Genomic DNA, 15,967 nt, shown 5'->3' on the forward strand with positions numbered 1-15,967 from the left:
ACCCTCCGGCTTATCTGTCTCGTGCACAGCCGCTGTTCCGAGCCAGGCTTCCCCTTCCCGGGCTGCTCCTGCACCCGCTCTCCCAACGGCTCCTTCCCTCCAAGCCCGCCTGGGACCACACACTGGGACTGGAAGGGCTGACAGCAGGATATTTCCCGTGTTGTGCCTCAAAGGGGCAGAGCCCAGTGCTGGCTGCAGCTGCTGTTGTGAGCTGTATGATGGCTGGACGCTTAACTCTTGGGTGACGCCACCCTCTGATGCGTTTCCCTTCGTTTGGATGCAAGATGAACAGACTACAAGAAAATGAGGTTTTGAAGCTGCAGGGATGGATCAGACGTGGTCCTGGGACTGTGCCTGAAAGTGGTTTGTGCTGTCAGAGGAGAGCTGTTGGACTCTCGCTGATTCTGGTCCCCGGGGCTTGTGCTTTTTGGGCCTCTTGCTCCTGCCTGTCCTGGGAAAGTCCCCCCTGCGGTAGATAGGGGCTGTGTGCGGTGGTTCAGCCATCGGGCGTTCATTGCTGCAGAGATCGGTACCCCTCTCGGGAGACACAGAGCGTGCTTTCAAGCAAGCCTGGCTTCTTGTTACAGAAGAGGGAATTAAAATTTGTGCAGCTGTTACCACCAGCTTTGTTTAGCTGGGGTAATTTTATCTTTACATTTCACTGAGGGTTAGCAAACGTTTGGGTTGGGGTGCTGTAGTCAGCTGGCAGCACTGCCTGTGAAGGCTGGATTTTGCGGTGGGCTGTGGCATTCCCTCTGCGCTGAGCGGCTCGGTTAGGACGGCTCGTTAGTCATTTGTCATCGCTGAGTGCAGGTTTGTGACAGAGCATAGCGCAAGCTCCCGTTAGACTTCTGGCTCCCATTAGTATTCCCTGGCTGTGCGGCGTTCTTCCTCGCTCCACGTGTTAACCCTTGGTGCCGCTGAGCCCTCGCAGGGCTGCAAGAAACGGGCACGCAGCAACTGCACCCCGGCCTCATGGGAGCACGAGGGCCTGTGAAGCCCTCATGGGGGCACGAGGAGACCTTCCCAGGCAGTAACTCTTGGCCCAGCGTAGGAACCCCCCGGCCCAGACGGGCTGCTTTAGCGCACCATTGATGCAGACCTCTCCCAAGGTGTGTGCACATAGAGCAAACGCGTTATTTCGAAATCCCTTGCCACCGTTTCCTCCTCCCCTGTGGCACCACTAATATCGCTGCTGGTTTGTTACCCGAGCACCATGAGTGGGGCTGACCTTGCTCGGGAAGGTTTCTGCATTGCTATGCATTATGATTTCACAATTAGAGACACTGGCTACAAGTTACCCATGTGTGGAAGTTAAAAGCTGAGACATCTGTTATATGAACCATCAGCTTCACTTGATTTTGTTTTCTTCTTTAACATTGGAACACTGGTTAAGATGTTTGAGGCAAATGTTGCACTCTAGTTTTAAAATAGTTTGCTCTTAAATCTTTTCTTCATTCTTCTCTGTAGCGGGGGCTGCCCAACCTGTCTGAACTTTGGTTTAACAATGTTTGTTGATTGCAGTGTTACTTGGATCAAGACTAAAAGTAATTTTTTTAAACGAAATGTTTCTTGCAAATAAACAGGGAAGATGTTTTGCTGCTGCTCAGCTTGCTTCTTTCTCCAGTTTCAGCTGTGGGACAGTTCCTACTATGACCACTGTGCTCTTTGTGTAAGAATTGGAAGTCCTCCCTCGTTCCTCTCACCCAGGGCCTGGCAGCGGGGTCTCACCGGGTGCTGCTGGACAAGGAACTGCCTTTGCTCCAGCCACTGTAGTGTGCGGTGGGGCTCTGCTGCCAGCGCAGCTATCGGGGCTGCCAAGAGCTTGCTTGACAGACAGCCAAGTCCGCTCCTTGCTCAGCGACCAGTGCAGCAACCTTCATGAGATGCCAAGCCTCATGCTACGGGCCCTGTGCTTGTCTTTTGGCCCCTGGTTTGTTTGCCTGCCCCTGCTTTAGAACAACCATAATTAGCTTCTGCTACTTGAAGTCAACTTTCAGCCTAAGCCCCTAAGGGCTCTTATGCCTCGTCTTCTGCTGACCAGGTACGGAGTTCCCTGACCTGCCCAGGGCTGTTCCCTGACCGCTGAGGCAGGAGCTGACTGTTGATTTCACTGGAAAGCAAAATAGCAGCAGTGTTGGGGCTCAAGCTGCACCCACGCCTGGGCTAACTGTACCTCCTAATGCAGCAGAGGAACACTTATTAATTAGTGGAGTCCTTGAAGGAGATTAAGAAGGCTGCCCAGCTGTCGCTGTGGCTGGCTGCTGTAGGGAACACACTTTAGCACCACGGCAGCCAGAAGGGACCTGATGGCACCACGGGACGTGGATTTTTCAGAGAGGGGAGGAGACTCACCTTCAGCGCTGCCCTTCTGTCCATTCGCATCTCACGTGGTCTATGGGTTGTGCTGGAGCCCTTGGAGTTCATGCTGCTCAATGTCACCTAAGGACACAAGAAGCCAAATCTGCTGGGCTCCCCAGCCTACTGCCTCTGCCTACAAGCGTGGCAGCAGCTGCCTTCAAAATAAAGCCACCTCAACCCTTTCTGGGCATCAAACAGCTGCTGCTGCTGCAGCACGCCTCTCCCTGGCATCAGGGCAGGTGTAGCCCCACACTGTCCCCCAACAGAAACCTGGCTGGGAGCAGCCCTTGTCTCTGGAAATCTGAAGCAGCAGAAGGCTCCTGCCTGCTGCCCCTTCACCTGCTGGCTCCCTTCCCCTTGTGTTCATGCTCTCTGGTTTGTGTCACCCTGCTCTGCTATTTCTTTTTTTCCTTCTCACTCAACTGTCCCTGTGGGAAGCTCTCCGAAGGGCTGCCCTTTCCATTTGCTGTCTGCTCAGCATCACTTAACATTTGCTGGCTCCTTGCAGAGGTGCGGGAGGAAACCCAGCAAGTGCTTGCTCATGGCAAAGGACAGAGGTGGTGGCCATGGCTGAGGGACCCCCATGTCGCCCAGCTGTGGGCTCTCGAGGCTCTGCTTCTGGGGGGGGGAAAGCTTGCACCAGCCCCAGGGCAGGGTGGGGAGAGAAGAGCCAGGATTCCCCACTGCCCCGAGGGCAAAGAGCTGCTCCTGCCTACGGCTGTGTCACCTCCTTGGGTGGGGGAGCTGGGTCTGGTTTGGACCCTCAGAGCAACTCCAGGCTGGTTATTTGAGAGAAATCCCAGAGAAATCGATTTGGTTTGCAGGAATGTCACAGCTTGAGAAACTGAGGCAGGGGGACGCACATGGCAAGAGGTCCCTGCCTGGCTGAGGGAGGGCAGGGACAGGCAGAGCAGCGGTGATCGCAGCTTAAGGACTCTGCCTCCCACTGCTGTGGCGGTCCTGTGGCATTTCAGTGGCTCCGAAGCCCTGGGAAGCCCCGGGGCCCCTCAGGGAAGGGGGTGCGTGGATGCGGCCACTGGCACTGCGGTGCTGCAGCCGGCTGAGGCTGAGACCGTGACCGAGCCAGGGAGCTCAGTGTAATTGCAAATACGATGCCGAGCTCCCTGGCTCCGCTTCTCCCTCCTTAAGCAGCGCCTGTGGCTAGGAGGAGTTAAAAAAGAAAAAGGCTCTTGCTGGAGCCTTGGGAGAGAGCACGGTTTTTTTTCTCTCTGCACATGTTCTCACCCCTCTGCTTGCGCTGTCCTTGCTCCGACCATGTGGATTTGGCACTGCTCCCCAGTGCCTTCCTGTCATTAGGATTCCCTGAATTGCTGCTGCTTTACCTCTTCCAGCTGGGCTCTCCCCAGCCTCCGTGGCCACACTGACAGGAGCTCCCACGCCTCGCCTGGGGCCCCTGCAGCCGCAGGAGTGACACGGTCACGGTAATGATACGTGCTCATTAAGCATCCCTGTGATGATGGGTGCGGGCAGCCCCTGCAAACAAAGGGCGCTGCAGGGATGCTGGTGGCTCCTGGGGACACTGTGGCACTGCTGGCACCCCAACAAGGCCCCTGACCACGGGAGCTGCCCCCGGGGCTGTGCCAGGGTGGCAGAGCCGGGGCAGGAGCGTTCGGTCGCTGCCCTGAGAGAGGCCGGGATTTGCAGGGACTCAGCTGGAGCAGTGACCCCGTGCTGGCTGTGTCCCAGTAGGAACTGGTCGCCCTGCCGCAGCCCACCCTGCTCCCCACAAAAGGCACCCCCGCACATCCCTCCTGGCTGGGCACAGACCCAGCGATCATCCCTGGGTCGCTGCTGGCCCGGTGGGTTAGTTATAGGCATTTTGGGGAGAGCACGGCTGGCTCGGGACGGTGGCTTTGCACAGCATCCCTGCTGCAGGCACCTCCTCTCCTCTCCCACCGCTTGTCCTGCAGAAGCAGGGCCCCGGCGACATCGGGGCGCGATGCAGGTGCTGCGGCGCAGGCCCGTGGGTACCATCACCCTCCGTCCATCCGTCCGTCCGTGCAGGGCCCCGTGCGCCGAGTGAGTCCATCTTTCCATTGTTCAAACAATCTCTTTTCCACACTCGGTGCCAAAGCCTCCCCGCTTGCTCCCGCACGCGCCAGTATATTTAGCTGCCTCTAAGCCTCTACCTTTCCTTATATAGGAGAGGCCAAACGAATTTCGCACTCTCATTATTAATAGCCTGAGAGGAGCTCTTAGGAGGCTGCCAAAAATAGCAGGCAAACAGAGCGCACCCGGGGTGGGGAGGGCGTCGTGGCAGGCAGGGAGCCGCCGGGACCGCCGCGGGAGGGACGCCGCGCTGCTTTTTCTGGCTTTTCCCTTTGGGAACCCCAACAAGGTGTCTCCCGGCATCCTGCCCCCGCCACAGCCCCGAGCGGGGGGTCCCCCTCGCCCCGCCAGCTCTCCGCAGGCAGAGGTAGGACGGGCAGGAGCCCGGGGGCGGCGGGGTCCCAGGGTGGGCACAGCAGCCCCGTACCCCTGGGCTCTGCTGCTCCGGATGCTAGAACAGCCGCTCCGTGGGTGTTGGGGACACCCAGAGCCCGGTGGCCTGGGACAGCCCGGGGATCCCCATCCCCATGGGGTTCCCCCCCCCCCCCCGGCCCAGGGGAGCCCCTGTGGCTGCAGCGGCGACAGGTTTCACCCTCCCAGTCACCCCCCCAGACTCCGCTTCGCCCTCTGAGCTGCCCCCCAGGGCTGCTGCTGGGCCCTGCAAAGCACGTCAGGTCTCCCCGTGGTGTTGCTCTGGGACCCCCACCAGGCACCCGTGGGACGTGGGGCAGGCGGCGGAGGGCAGAGGTGGCCGGCTGGCTGCGTGCCGGTGGCAGCTCTCATCCAGGAGGGAGAGGGTTTCTTCAGCAGACATCACCCACGCAGCATCCCTGGAGCAGGGCACACCGCGAGCCGTGTGCCGGGACACCGAGCCCGGGATGGGATGTACGAGGAAGGGGGCCGCGGGGTTCCCAGCGAGCGGAGGGTCTTCACCTGTGCCTGGAGACGTCCGCATCCCAGTCAGAGTCTGCCTTAAATCCCTCCCTCCCTCCCTCCCTGGCGAGGAACTTCTCCCGCTGAACTGGAGGATGCTGCAAGCTCCTGCGGACGAGCCGGAGGAGTCCTGTGGCAAAGTCAAGGCGAGCGGGGAAGCGGCGTGCTCGTGCCGGTTGTCACCGCAGCCCGCTGCCGCCAACCAAGCTCGTACCCGGCCGGTGTCACCTCCAAGACCGTAAGTGGCCATGCGGGACGAGAGGTTCGGGGTCTGCGGGAGGCAGCGGGGCTTTCCCCGCTGCCGGCGTTTAACCTTCAGCCAGCCCGGCTGGTGCTGAGCCCCGCTCGGGCTGGGGATGCTGCTGCCGCTCTCGCAGCCCCCACGTTTGGCTCCTGGCAGCGGCTCGGCGTGGGCAGGGAGGGGGCAGACCCAGGGCTGGGGGTCACCGCAGCCCCCCACCGCTTTGGGGCAGCCCCGGTGGAGGAGCGGGGACGGCAGCAAACTCTCTGTGGGGTTGGCGGGGGGGGGAGCAATGGGGTACCCCCAGTAGGTCCCAGTTGCAGTGGGGTGGTGGGTGGTGGGTGCTTGGGTCCACGGGCAGCGCAGCGGGGCAGAGCCCGGCCCATCTGCCTGCGGGTGACCCCCCGCAACGGGGCTGGTCGCCCCCTCCCCAGGGAACCGGGGGACCCTCGGCCACGCAAAGAGGGGATGCCCCGCACCGGTGGGATGGGGCGGGAAGGGAAGCCCAACTCTGGGCATCTCGGTATCGTATTTTGGACACGCGTGGGGGGAAGCACTGACCACCGCGGCCGGGTGAACCAGGGCTCCTCGGGCCACGTGCCCGCAGCCCCAAAACGGGCAATGCCCACGGGCGAGGGGGCGGCAGGACGGGGGGCCGGGGTGCTCCCCCGGGCACCCTCTGCCAGCGCTCTCCTTGCACCCACCTCCCTCCTCCTCACTGGGCCTCTTGGTATTTTTTTAAGCCGCTCAGTGGCTGGAGTGGCTGCTGCAGTGGGTTTGCCAGGCATGGATGAGCCGGGGGGGAGCCTGTTGGGGGGGGGGCAGCCCTGAATAGTAAAACTTGGAAAGGCCCCTGCGAGGCAGCGACTGCGGAGCACGGCCGGGCACGCAGTGCTGGGGGGGAGCAGGGAAAAAAGATGCTTCCTTTTATAGACAGGCTGGGGCTGTTGGGTGCTGTGCAAGTGTGTGGGTGCCACCACAGCCAGCCCCCCCCCCCAGCTCCTCCGCCTCTCCACTGCAAGGCTGTGTTTGCCCCCGGTGCCCACGAGCCACCCTGCCTGGAGCAGGGAGCCGCTCTCGGGGCAAGCGATGGACCCGGGGGCTGCCCAGGTTGGGGGGTCCCGGCCGGTCTTGGGGTACAGAGGAGCCATAAAAGAGGGGCTGCCCCCGGGGCAGAGCTCCCTGGAAGGCTTCGGCTCGGACGATGCGTCCGCAGCCGTCAAGGGCAGTGCTGGGGCTGGGGGCTGCCTGCGGCAGTGGGGGCACCCTCAGGGCTGCAGAGGGGCTTTGCGCTGATGACCTGGAATATCTGGGCGCAGAGACGGGCCATGGGGCAGGGCAGGGGTAAGGTGGGGTGGTGGGAGCGACCAGGGGTGGCCAGGGCTAGGGTTGGGGGAGATGAGGCACCCCGGCTGCGGCGAGCATCCTGCGGCGCTTGGCCCTCCAAGGTCACTGGGAGAGCCCAGCCCAGGGCTGCGGGGACCGTGCCGTCGGATGGGGCTGTGTGGCCCCCCCCCCCCCCCCCCCCCCAGGCTGGGCTACCCCTAGTACCGCAGTCCTGGGAGGTTGCCCAAGGTCAGCCGAGGCGGCTGGAGCTGAACTGGGCTGGGGTACGAGAGCCCCGACCCTGTGCCCTGGCTCTGGGGGTTCAGGGTGGGCACAGCCGCCGGCTTTCAGCTCCCACTGCGCCCCGACAGCCTCGCCGGTCCCCGGGGTCCCCTGCACCCCTACAGCGAAACTGTGCGGCAGCAACCCACTGTGCTGCAGGGCCAGCGGAGCCCGAAGGGTTAAGTGGGTGCATCTCTGCAACCTCTGGCCTCGGGACACCCGCACAGTCTGCTTTTTGGGGGGAACAGGGGTGCTGGTCCAGCCGGACAAGCTGTGCCCTACCGCTGCTGCTGGGCTGGGGACTGGGATCCTGGGAGCTGTGTCTCTGGGGTCCCCAGCGCCGGGTCCTTGGGGACCGGCCATGCGGGAGACCCTGGGGTGCTGGTGGAGCATCCTGGGGGGGGGACTGTGGCCATGCTGGCAGCAGCGTTGCACCCTGCAGCAATGGCTGGTGGCTCGGGGGGGGGGGCACCGAGCAGCATTTCTGCTGCCTGGGGGTGCCATGAGCGGGGCCGGTGCGGTGAGCATGTACTTGGCACCCACCGGCTCCTTGCGGAGAGCTGCAGCGCGTGTGGCCACAGCTCCCGGCGCTGAGTCACGGCCGCGCAGGGCCTGGCCAGCGCCACGTCCCTCCTGCCCATGGCCGGGCCCCCCTTGCACTCCTTGTGTCCCCCCCACCATCCTGGGAGGGTGAAAAGCCTGGGACCCCCCGTGAGGGCTCCCTACACTCGCCATCGCACCACTCCAGCCGCCAATTTAGGGGTAGGAAGGTCACCGGGGTCAAGGCACGGATGGGCTGCGGAGTCGTCCCCCCCCACTCTGTTGTGCTCTCAAGCCCCTGAGATGTCAGCTGAACCCCCCCTCCCCTGGGCAAAGGCATCTCTGGCCTCCCCTGCCCAGATCTGGGGGGGGTGGGGGGGGGCCTGGACCCCCAGGTCCTTCTCCCAGCCTTGCAAAGGAGCCAGGCAGGACGAGTGGGGGTGGGGAATGTGGGTCTCCCCCCCCCCGCCAGTGGTGGCCACAGCTGCACCGAGCTGCAACCGCTGCTCTGGCACACGGGCTGCAGCAAGGGAGGGGGACAGGGCGGTGTGTGGGGTGCAGGGGGATCCCGGGGGGGGTGCTGGGGTGCTGCAGGGTTTTGGGGCAGCGTGGGGAGTGTGTGGGGGGGTGCAGCTGGTGCATCCTAAACCAGCGCAGCAGCAGCAACACTGGGGACCTCTGCCAAGAGCCAGGGCCAACGGAGGAGCCTCCGCCATCCGTGCCGGCCAGTGCGGGCTCACGGGACACGGCACTTGGCCACGGCCCCGTCTCCTTGGAGGTGCGGCCCCCCGTGGTCCAAACTGCCGAGCCTCGGACGCATCCTGAGGTGTCCCACCGCCCGCGAAGGGCACCCACCGGCCAAAACACCGGGTGGTGGGTGTGTTACCAGCCCGAGCACCCTGGGGCCGGTGCAGAGACTACGGGTCGCAGGCACGCGCGTTGGCTGCGGCACTGTTTAGCTCTCCGAACACGCAGGAACCTTGCTCTGGCACGGCTGCGGGCGCTACGGGACCGTACGGGCAGTGCCACCGCCGGGATGCACCTGGGACCGGGTGCAGGCAGAGACCAGATCCGGGGGTGGGCAGGAGGTGCCCCCCACAGCCCCTGCCCAGCCTCGGGCTTCACCGCGGCCACCGACTCCTTCCAGGTTCCAACCCTGTGGGAACGCAGTCCCCCATCACCCGCCTCTCCCTCCCAACCCTACATACTTCTTCATATGCCCATATGGAGTCGGCCGGCGTTATGGAATGTTAAGAAGTATGTATTTTTGGGCTGGGACCCCCACGCCGGGACCCACCAGCACTGGCCCAGGTGGCGCCTCTGGAGAAACGGTGCGTCCCTGGGGCTGGTAAAAAGGAACCAGATCAACTTGCAACTGGATTTGGTCCCCTTCAACCAGCTGCAGCGGCGCATGCGCTACGGCACCCGCTGCGCCCTCGCCGCCCCAGCCTGGAGGGGCTGCCGCCGGGTGGGCTGGATGCGTCCTGCCCTGAGGGGGCTCGGGGTGAGGAGTGGGTGCAGGGAGCGGGGGAAAAAGAGGTTTGCAAAATGGGATTTTTGGCTGGTTTTTGAAGTTGCCCGGTGGAGGGGAGGCAGCCAGAGGGGCTGCACCTCCGCTGCTGGCCGGTGGAAATTGCGCTGCCCAGACTGCCCGTGCTGCCCGTAGTCCTCGTCAAAAACCACAGAGCTAAACCAGTCCCCAACCTGGCTGGGAAATGCCCCATAAAGCCCCAGCCACCACGGCACAGGCGTGAGAAGCCTCCCTCCGCCCAGCACATCCCCCAAACCGCAGCCCAGTCACCTCCCGTCCCCACGTCCCCGTGAGGGGGTCGAGGGGAGAGAGGGCTCCCCCGGGGGGGGGGGGGGGGGGCAGCCCCAGGGTCCGACCCCCAGGGACTGGGGATCCCCAGCCCCGCTGCCCGGTCGCCTCCTGCTCCAGCAGAACCAGGCACACCGAGTAAACACCAAGACGGACCAAGAATTTGAGAAACCGAAACTCAGCAGAGCGATTTCTTGGAAATTTGCTGTCCTGACGTCACCCGGGGCCCCTGCTAACGGCGGCAGGCAGCACTGACCCCTTCGTCAGTCGGACAGGTTGGTAGTGCAAGGTGCCGGGGTCCCGCAGTGGGGGTTTGGGGTGCTGGGATCCCACGATGGGGGTTTGGGGACAGCACCCCTTTTCCAAGGGTGGGGGAGGACAAAAGCGGGGCGGGGGCTGCTCAACCCGCTGGGCTGGCAGCCATGGGCTGGGAAAGAAACACGGGGTCTGGAGGGTCTCTGCTGTTGTGGGGTGGCTGGGGGCTCTTGGGGGCAGGATGGGGTGGGAGGGGGGGTGGCTGCGGACACCAGGGCAGGAGAACAAGACCCCACCGGCCCCGCTCACCACCCGCGCCACCCTAAGAAGAAACTTTTGTTCTTACACCCTGAAGGACCAGGCTCAGACCGGACCCGGCACACCTCTTGCTCCGGCAGCTGCCCCCCACGCCAGCCCACCATGGGTAAGCTCATGGGGTCGGGGGCAAGGGTCCCACAGCGGGACAGCGGGGGCGACACGGGGCACCGGCCCCCGGGTGCGCAGCAAACCTCCCTCTGCTTGTGAGCAAAGGGCACAGGGGGGCTCAGGGCTCTCGTGGGACGGGGCCAGGGCTGGCCGCGGGCATCAGGGCTGTGCCGGCAAGGACTCGCTTCCCTGGTATTTTGGAGAGGGAGCAGCCGCTGTCCTGGTGGTGTGAGACTCTGGGATGCTCCTGGCAAGGGACACATGCTGCTCTAGTGGGCAGAAGGGGGCCCTGGGGGTGCGGGCAGGGGATGGAGGAGCCCCTTGCCGTGCTGCCCAGAGCAGCTCGCCTTCGCTTTCAAGCCCTGCCGCCTGACCGCCCTCCATCTCTCCTTTGTTACAGATTTTGTTGGCTCTGCCATCGGGCTGTCCGTAGGGATCGGTAAGGCACTGGTGGGCACAGGGATGGCTGATACCACGTGGAAATAAATCACTTTCTCAGGGCTTCCTACTGCTGCTTTGCACACACAGACCCCTCTCGGGGGGTGCCGCCCCCTCCCCAAAAAGCTGCATCTTGGCCTGTCCCAAGAAGCCCAAGTGGAGGACCCCATCGATGCCCCAGCTAGGGAGGTTCAGCCCCGGGACCCTGCACCAGCCGCTCTGCTCCCGGCCATCCCGGGCCAGCTGGAGCTCTGCCTCCACGCACCCCCCCCCATTTCGGGGCAGGAGGACACGCGTGGCTGAAGAACGACCCAGGGCTGAGGGTTTTGCAGCCTGGGGACACGCAGGAGCGTCACCGCTGCTGCTCTCCGCTGCAGGACTCTCTGCGGTTGCGGTGCCGACAGCCCTGTACGCTCTGGGCTTCACCAAAGCTGGAATTACAGTCGGATCCGTGGCCGCCAGAATGATGTCTCTAGCTGCCAAGGCCAACGGCGGGGGGGTGGCCGCCGAGAGCCTGGTGGCCATAGCCCAGTCGCTCGGTGAGTGCTCGCAGTGGGGTGCCCGTGGGGTCACCACCGTGGACCCCGTGTTTTGGCCTCCCCGGGCGCTACAGGCGGCGTGGCGAGAGCCTGGGGTGGTGGTGGGACTGGGGACCCCCCCCATCCCCGGGGATCCCACTTGCTCTGGGGTGCCTGGGGTGGCCCCGCTGGTTGTGCTGGCCTGGCAGCAAGGGAGGTGAGGTCTGGGGGTTGGGGGGGGGCTGCTCCTCCTCGGGGGGCTCCCCCAGGCTAATGGGGCGCAGTGGGGGCCCCATGCTGCGGCTGGGGGGGGGGGGGGGGGGGGGACTCGGGCTGATTTCTCCTCCTCTTCCTCAGGGGCAGCAGGAGTCCCCGCAGCTGTGAAGGTGGCCGTGTCAGCCATGGGGGCTGCCATCGGGTTTGCTGTGACAGCCCTGCTGTGACCCCCCCCCCCCACCCCGGGACCCTCACTGATGTCTGCCCTGACACTTCCCCCCCCCCCCCCCCCCCACCTCGCTGCGATCCCCTGCATCTCTCCCCTCCCCGCTGTATCTGACCCCCAAATAAAGACTCCCCAAGGAAGATCTCCTCCTCTTCCTCCTCTTCCTCCTCGTCCGGGGCGGGATGCGCCGAGCGGGGGCGGCCCCGGGGCGGGGACGGGGCGGGACGGGGCGGCCCCGGTTCCAGCTCCGGTACCGCTCCGGGTCGGTAGGTAGGGTGGTCACGGTGTGTGGGGGGGTGCCCCCGGGTCCCCCCCCCCCCCCCCCGGCCCGGGAGAAGCGGGGCCGCTCCGGTCGCTTGGCCGCTTACCCCGGGGGGGGGGCTGAAACCGGGGCCCCGGGGGGGGGGGGGGGGGGTTGCGGGCTGGGGGGAGCCGCTGCCGGCCCCTCCGGAGGGAAGGTTTCTTGCCTACCCGCCCTCCTGCCTGCTTTTTTTTCTTTCTTAGAGATGGAAAACACGCTCAAAAGAGCCGCCGTGGGAGCCGCTGTGGGAGTAGGTGAGGGTCTGGCGCTCGGGTTCGCTGCCCGGGGGGGTAGTGGGGGGATCTGGCCGGGCTGGGGGGGGCTGCGAGTGCCGGGGAGACTTGGGGTGCTGCTGCGAGGGAGGGGGCAGCTCTGGAAATCTGTCTGCCATCCGCTGGGGCGGCCCTGGAAATCTGTCTGCATCCACTGCTGCAGCCCTGCATTGCTTCTCCTCTTCCTCTCCCTCTCCCTCTCCTTCCCTCTCCCTCTCCCTCTCCCTCTCCTTCCCTCTCCCTCTCCTTCCCTCTCCCTCTCCTCTCCCTCTCCCTCTCCTTCCCTCTCCCTCTCCTCTCCCTCTCCCTCTCCTCTCCCTCTCCCTCTCCTCCCCTCTTCCTCTCCCTCTCCTCTCCCTCTCCCTCTCCTTCCCTCTCCCCTCCCTCTCCCCTCCCTCTCCTTTCCTCCCCAAGGATGGGGTGTTCCCATCCCTGCACCCCACTGCCCTTGCTCCCCACTCTGACACGTCCATCCTTTTTGGGAGGCCGGATCCGGCGTAGTGGTGGCAGGGATGGGGGGGGGGGGGAACGTGGGGCGCCCACCCTAACACCCCAGTGGCCTGCCTGCAGGAGTGGCACTCGTTGGCATCCCGGCGGGCATCTGGGCGCTGGGGTTTACGGGAACTGGTATCGCCGCCGGGTCCGTGGCTGCCAAGATGATGTCAGCGGCTGCCGTCGCCAACAGCGGAGGAGTGGCTGCCGGCAGCATGGTGTCGGTGCTGCAGTCCGTCGGTGAGCGGGGAGGGCTGCGCTGGGTTCATCCCCGGAGGGTTGCACAGGGTTAACCCGTCATTGGTCTGAATCATCCCCCAAAACCCTAAATCCATGATGCGGTAGGAAGAGTCGGGACTCGCTGGGGTAGGGCACCAAGGCTGGGGACAGCAGGGGCCGTGCAGGTGGGCTTCTGCTCTTCTGGCAAGAACAACGCCTGCGTTCGTCGGAGCCAGAGAGGGACAGCAGAAAGGGGCTGGCTGTGCTCGGGGAGCAGAGCCCACTCCCCGGCACGCTCGGGAGAGGGCCTTGGCTACCTCTGCCCGGTGGTCGGTCCCTCAGCAGGCAGTACCGATGCTCCCCAGGGCATCAGGCCTTTTTCTGTCTTTGCAGGAGCTGCAGGTTTCTCTCTTGGTTCCAAAATTGGGCTGACGACCACCCTGGGGCCGCTCGGTGCTGCAGCTGGTGCCAAGCTCTTCAAGGGGAAGACAACTCCAGGTGACAACCGCAAGTGAAGCCAAGAAGGTGCCTGAGCCCGAGGTTTCTGCCGGGCAGCGTGGCAGGCGCTGGGAAGCCCCTGCAGACCCCCCAGCTACTCGGCCGCCCTCTTAAGATCTGTGGATCGACTTGAGCAATGAGCGCATCGAAACCAATAAAGGTGGTTTGCAGGTGGGACTGTTGTGGTGGCTGGTGTGCGGTCGGGGCCCAGGTATCCACCTCTGGGTTCACGGTGGGCTGGGAACAGACCCAAACTTGCAGTTTTTTCAGTCCTGTACTCTCTCCCCCTGAAAAGCTGAGACGCTGGCAAGGCTGCAGATAGGTTTGTTATAAAATGTGTTTAATTCGCATTGTGCCTGGTGACGGATGACAGACTGGACTGCCATGTGGCACGTGTCCCATACTGTGTCCCAAGCACGGGTGTACAAGGCTCTCCCTGGCAATCAGCTGGGTTTCAGTTACGATACTCTCTGTAACTAATTACCTAAAATAAATGCGTTAAACGATAGCGTTAGTCAACAAGCAGACGCGGTATTTCCCTCCCACTTGTGCACTTCACACGCCATCATTCTTAATCGTATTTCCAATTTTCCTTGTCTCCTGAAGTGAATACCAGCTATCCCTGTGCAAGCCCAGCTCACCTCGAATGATGGTATGAAAGTGTCAGCTGCATAATAATAATAGTAATAATAATAATAATAATGCCTCCATTAAAACAAATACTCTCCCTTGCACCCCCAGACACTCACACGATGCATCCACGATGCCTGCTGGTGATCGTGGCTGCACCAGGGTGTGCATAATTTTGGATGCTCATTCTTCAGGCTGCTGGGAACATTTAATCAGCACTCATGTAATTTTTTTTTGCTTGTGATCGCCTGTATCTGTTTCCTCAGCAGCCTCTTTAAAACCCAAATGCTACACTGGCTTCACAGGCACTCACCTGGCTGTGGGTGCACCAGCACAGTTCAAAATAAGTGTAAACCAGCTGCATGATCAGGACATTAAAAACTGCACTGAGTAAAGGTCTGGTGGCTTCCAACACAGAAGAGCCTCAGGGACCTCACTCAGAAACCCACGAGACTTTCCCTGCCCTTACTGGAAGCCAGACCAAGTGCTGTACGATGAGGCTCTCAGGTGAGCGATGGTGTTTCCTTGTTACTGTGGCTCTTGGGCGATTCTGGCATTTCAGGACAACAGGGCAAAGGCGATGTTCGGTCCCGAGGACTCTCCTGCTGGCTGACAGTGTCGGGCACTGCTTGAGTTCCCCTGCATTTGGGTTGGGGGGAGGCGTCTAAAAAACTCTGCTGGTGATTGATCTAATTACAGCCGCTCCCAGAGGCTTCAAAGAGGAGCAAAACTCAGTGTGAGCTGCTGTAGGGCCATGTGGGAAAGACTAAGCCTTGCTCTGAAGCTATTAAGCTGCTATTTTAATGCTGGCTGAAAAACAACTAAACCACCCCCTCTCCCCCCCCCCCCCCCCCCGCCCCTAAAATCTGTGAGATTCTGCTTTTAAACTTAGATTCCAACATCATACAGGAAATGAGGATGTACTCTTTTATTAAGGTTAAAGGTTTTTAATCACTTTTCCAGAATACAGATACGATTCAAACAAAAACTATTTTTGGGGTCTCAATAATTCACTTATTAATACCATACATTGAACTCTATAAATTCTCATATAAGAAAAAGTCTTTTTAATATAGGTTATGATGCACTGGTGACCTATTTAAATCTTTTAAAGTAACACTTTGCAGTTATATAGCACCTTTCATCACGGGGCTGCAAAGCATCCTACAGAATTTAGCCTCATAATGCCCAAACGAGGTAGGAAAGTCTGGCCAATTTACAGATGGGGACAACCGAGGTACAGATTGGCAAGGGACAAAACATGAGGCATCATCAATACAACGGTAGTGAGGTGACGTGTACGCTGGATCCTGGGCTATCTAATGAGTCAGTGGCTTAATGGGACAAAGTCAAGAGTTGTCACCCACACCCTTCTCTTAAAGGAAGAAGCCTGGCTCCCAGCAGGTTGGAAAGACCTTTTCAAACGGTTCTGGCTTTTTGTGTTATAAATATGTAGAAAAGAGAATAAGAAGTCCAAGACTCGTAGACCTAGGACCCTAGGGATGCCATTTGTTGGTGTATCCAATAGTCGACTATGAACCACAGAATTAAGCGAGCCACAGTTCACGTGGCTGTTGCAGCCTGCATCAATAAGTATGAACACCAGGAAGTTGGACTGGACTTGTGTTAAAATTGTGCACTTGGGATGCCTTCTGAGATTTGGTGTTTGATGCTTTGTTTAGCTTGACTGTTTAATTGTAGTAAATTCCCTCTTTCCCTCCAAGCAGGTGATAATCTAAGATATTTCGGGTTTTGTTTCTTTACTAAAAACTGTATCTCGGCTGAAAAACTCTTAGCTTAGTGAATGTTATGTCCAATGGAAATTTAAGTTCTGTGGCTAGGAGAATTCAAGATGCCCGAGTTCCTTCGAGTCTTTATGACTCTACAAACCATTCTACAACTCT

General features: G+C 61.5%; 2 protein-coding genes across 2 annotated transcripts; both read left to right on the forward strand.

The window, feature by feature from the left end:
• The first annotated feature begins 9,679 nt into the window (after positions 1-9,679).
• Positions 9,680-11,722, forward strand: LOC126047495 (interferon alpha-inducible protein 27-like protein 2A). The gene is made up of 5 exons (XM_049821232.1): positions 9,680-9,847; positions 10,183-10,251; positions 10,654-10,692; positions 11,069-11,230; positions 11,567-11,722. Exons 2-5 carry the CDS (start codon positions 10,248-10,250, stop codon positions 11,650-11,652), a joined length of 291 nt encoding a protein of 96 aa, XP_049677189.1. The 5' UTR covers positions 9,680-9,847; positions 10,183-10,247; the 3' UTR covers positions 11,653-11,722.
• A 97-nt stretch (positions 11,723-11,819) lies between these two features.
• LOC126047494 (interferon alpha-inducible protein 27-like protein 2A) lies at positions 11,820-13,608 on the forward strand. The gene is made up of 4 exons (XM_049821231.1): positions 11,820-11,917; positions 12,156-12,206; positions 12,795-12,956; positions 13,329-13,608. Exons 2-4 carry the CDS (start codon positions 12,158-12,160, stop codon positions 13,448-13,450), a joined length of 333 nt encoding a protein of 110 aa, XP_049677188.1. The 5' UTR covers positions 11,820-11,917; positions 12,156-12,157; the 3' UTR covers positions 13,451-13,608.
• Positions 13,609-15,967: the final 2,359 nt, after the last annotated feature.

This window comes from Accipiter gentilis, chromosome 17 (genome assembly GCF_929443795.1).
Source record: "Accipiter gentilis chromosome 17, bAccGen1.1, whole genome shotgun sequence".
Classification (NCBI taxonomy): Eukaryota; Metazoa; Chordata; class Aves; order Accipitriformes; family Accipitridae; genus Astur; species Astur gentilis.

Bases quoted from the DNA above. Each gene is read 5' to 3' on its own strand.
- LOC126047495 (XM_049821232.1), top strand. The intron at 10,693-11,068 runs GTAAGGCACTGG...TCTCCGCTGCAG, and splicing joins CGGGCTGTCCGTAGGGATCG to GACTCTCTGCGGTTGCGGTG. The intron at 11,231-11,566 runs GTGAGTGCTCGC...CCTCTTCCTCAG, and splicing joins GGCCATAGCCCAGTCGCTCG to GGGCAGCAGGAGTCCCCGCA.
- LOC126047494 (XM_049821231.1), top strand. From the start codon at position 12,158: ATGGAAAACACGCTCAAAAGAGCCGCCGTGGGAGCCGCTGTGGGAGTA. The intron at 12,207-12,794 runs GTGAGGGTCTGG...GCCTGCCTGCAG, and splicing joins GGGAGCCGCTGTGGGAGTAG to GAGTGGCACTCGTTGGCATC. The intron at 12,957-13,328 runs GTGAGCGGGGAG...CTGTCTTTGCAG, and splicing joins GTCGGTGCTGCAGTCCGTCG to GAGCTGCAGGTTTCTCTCTT.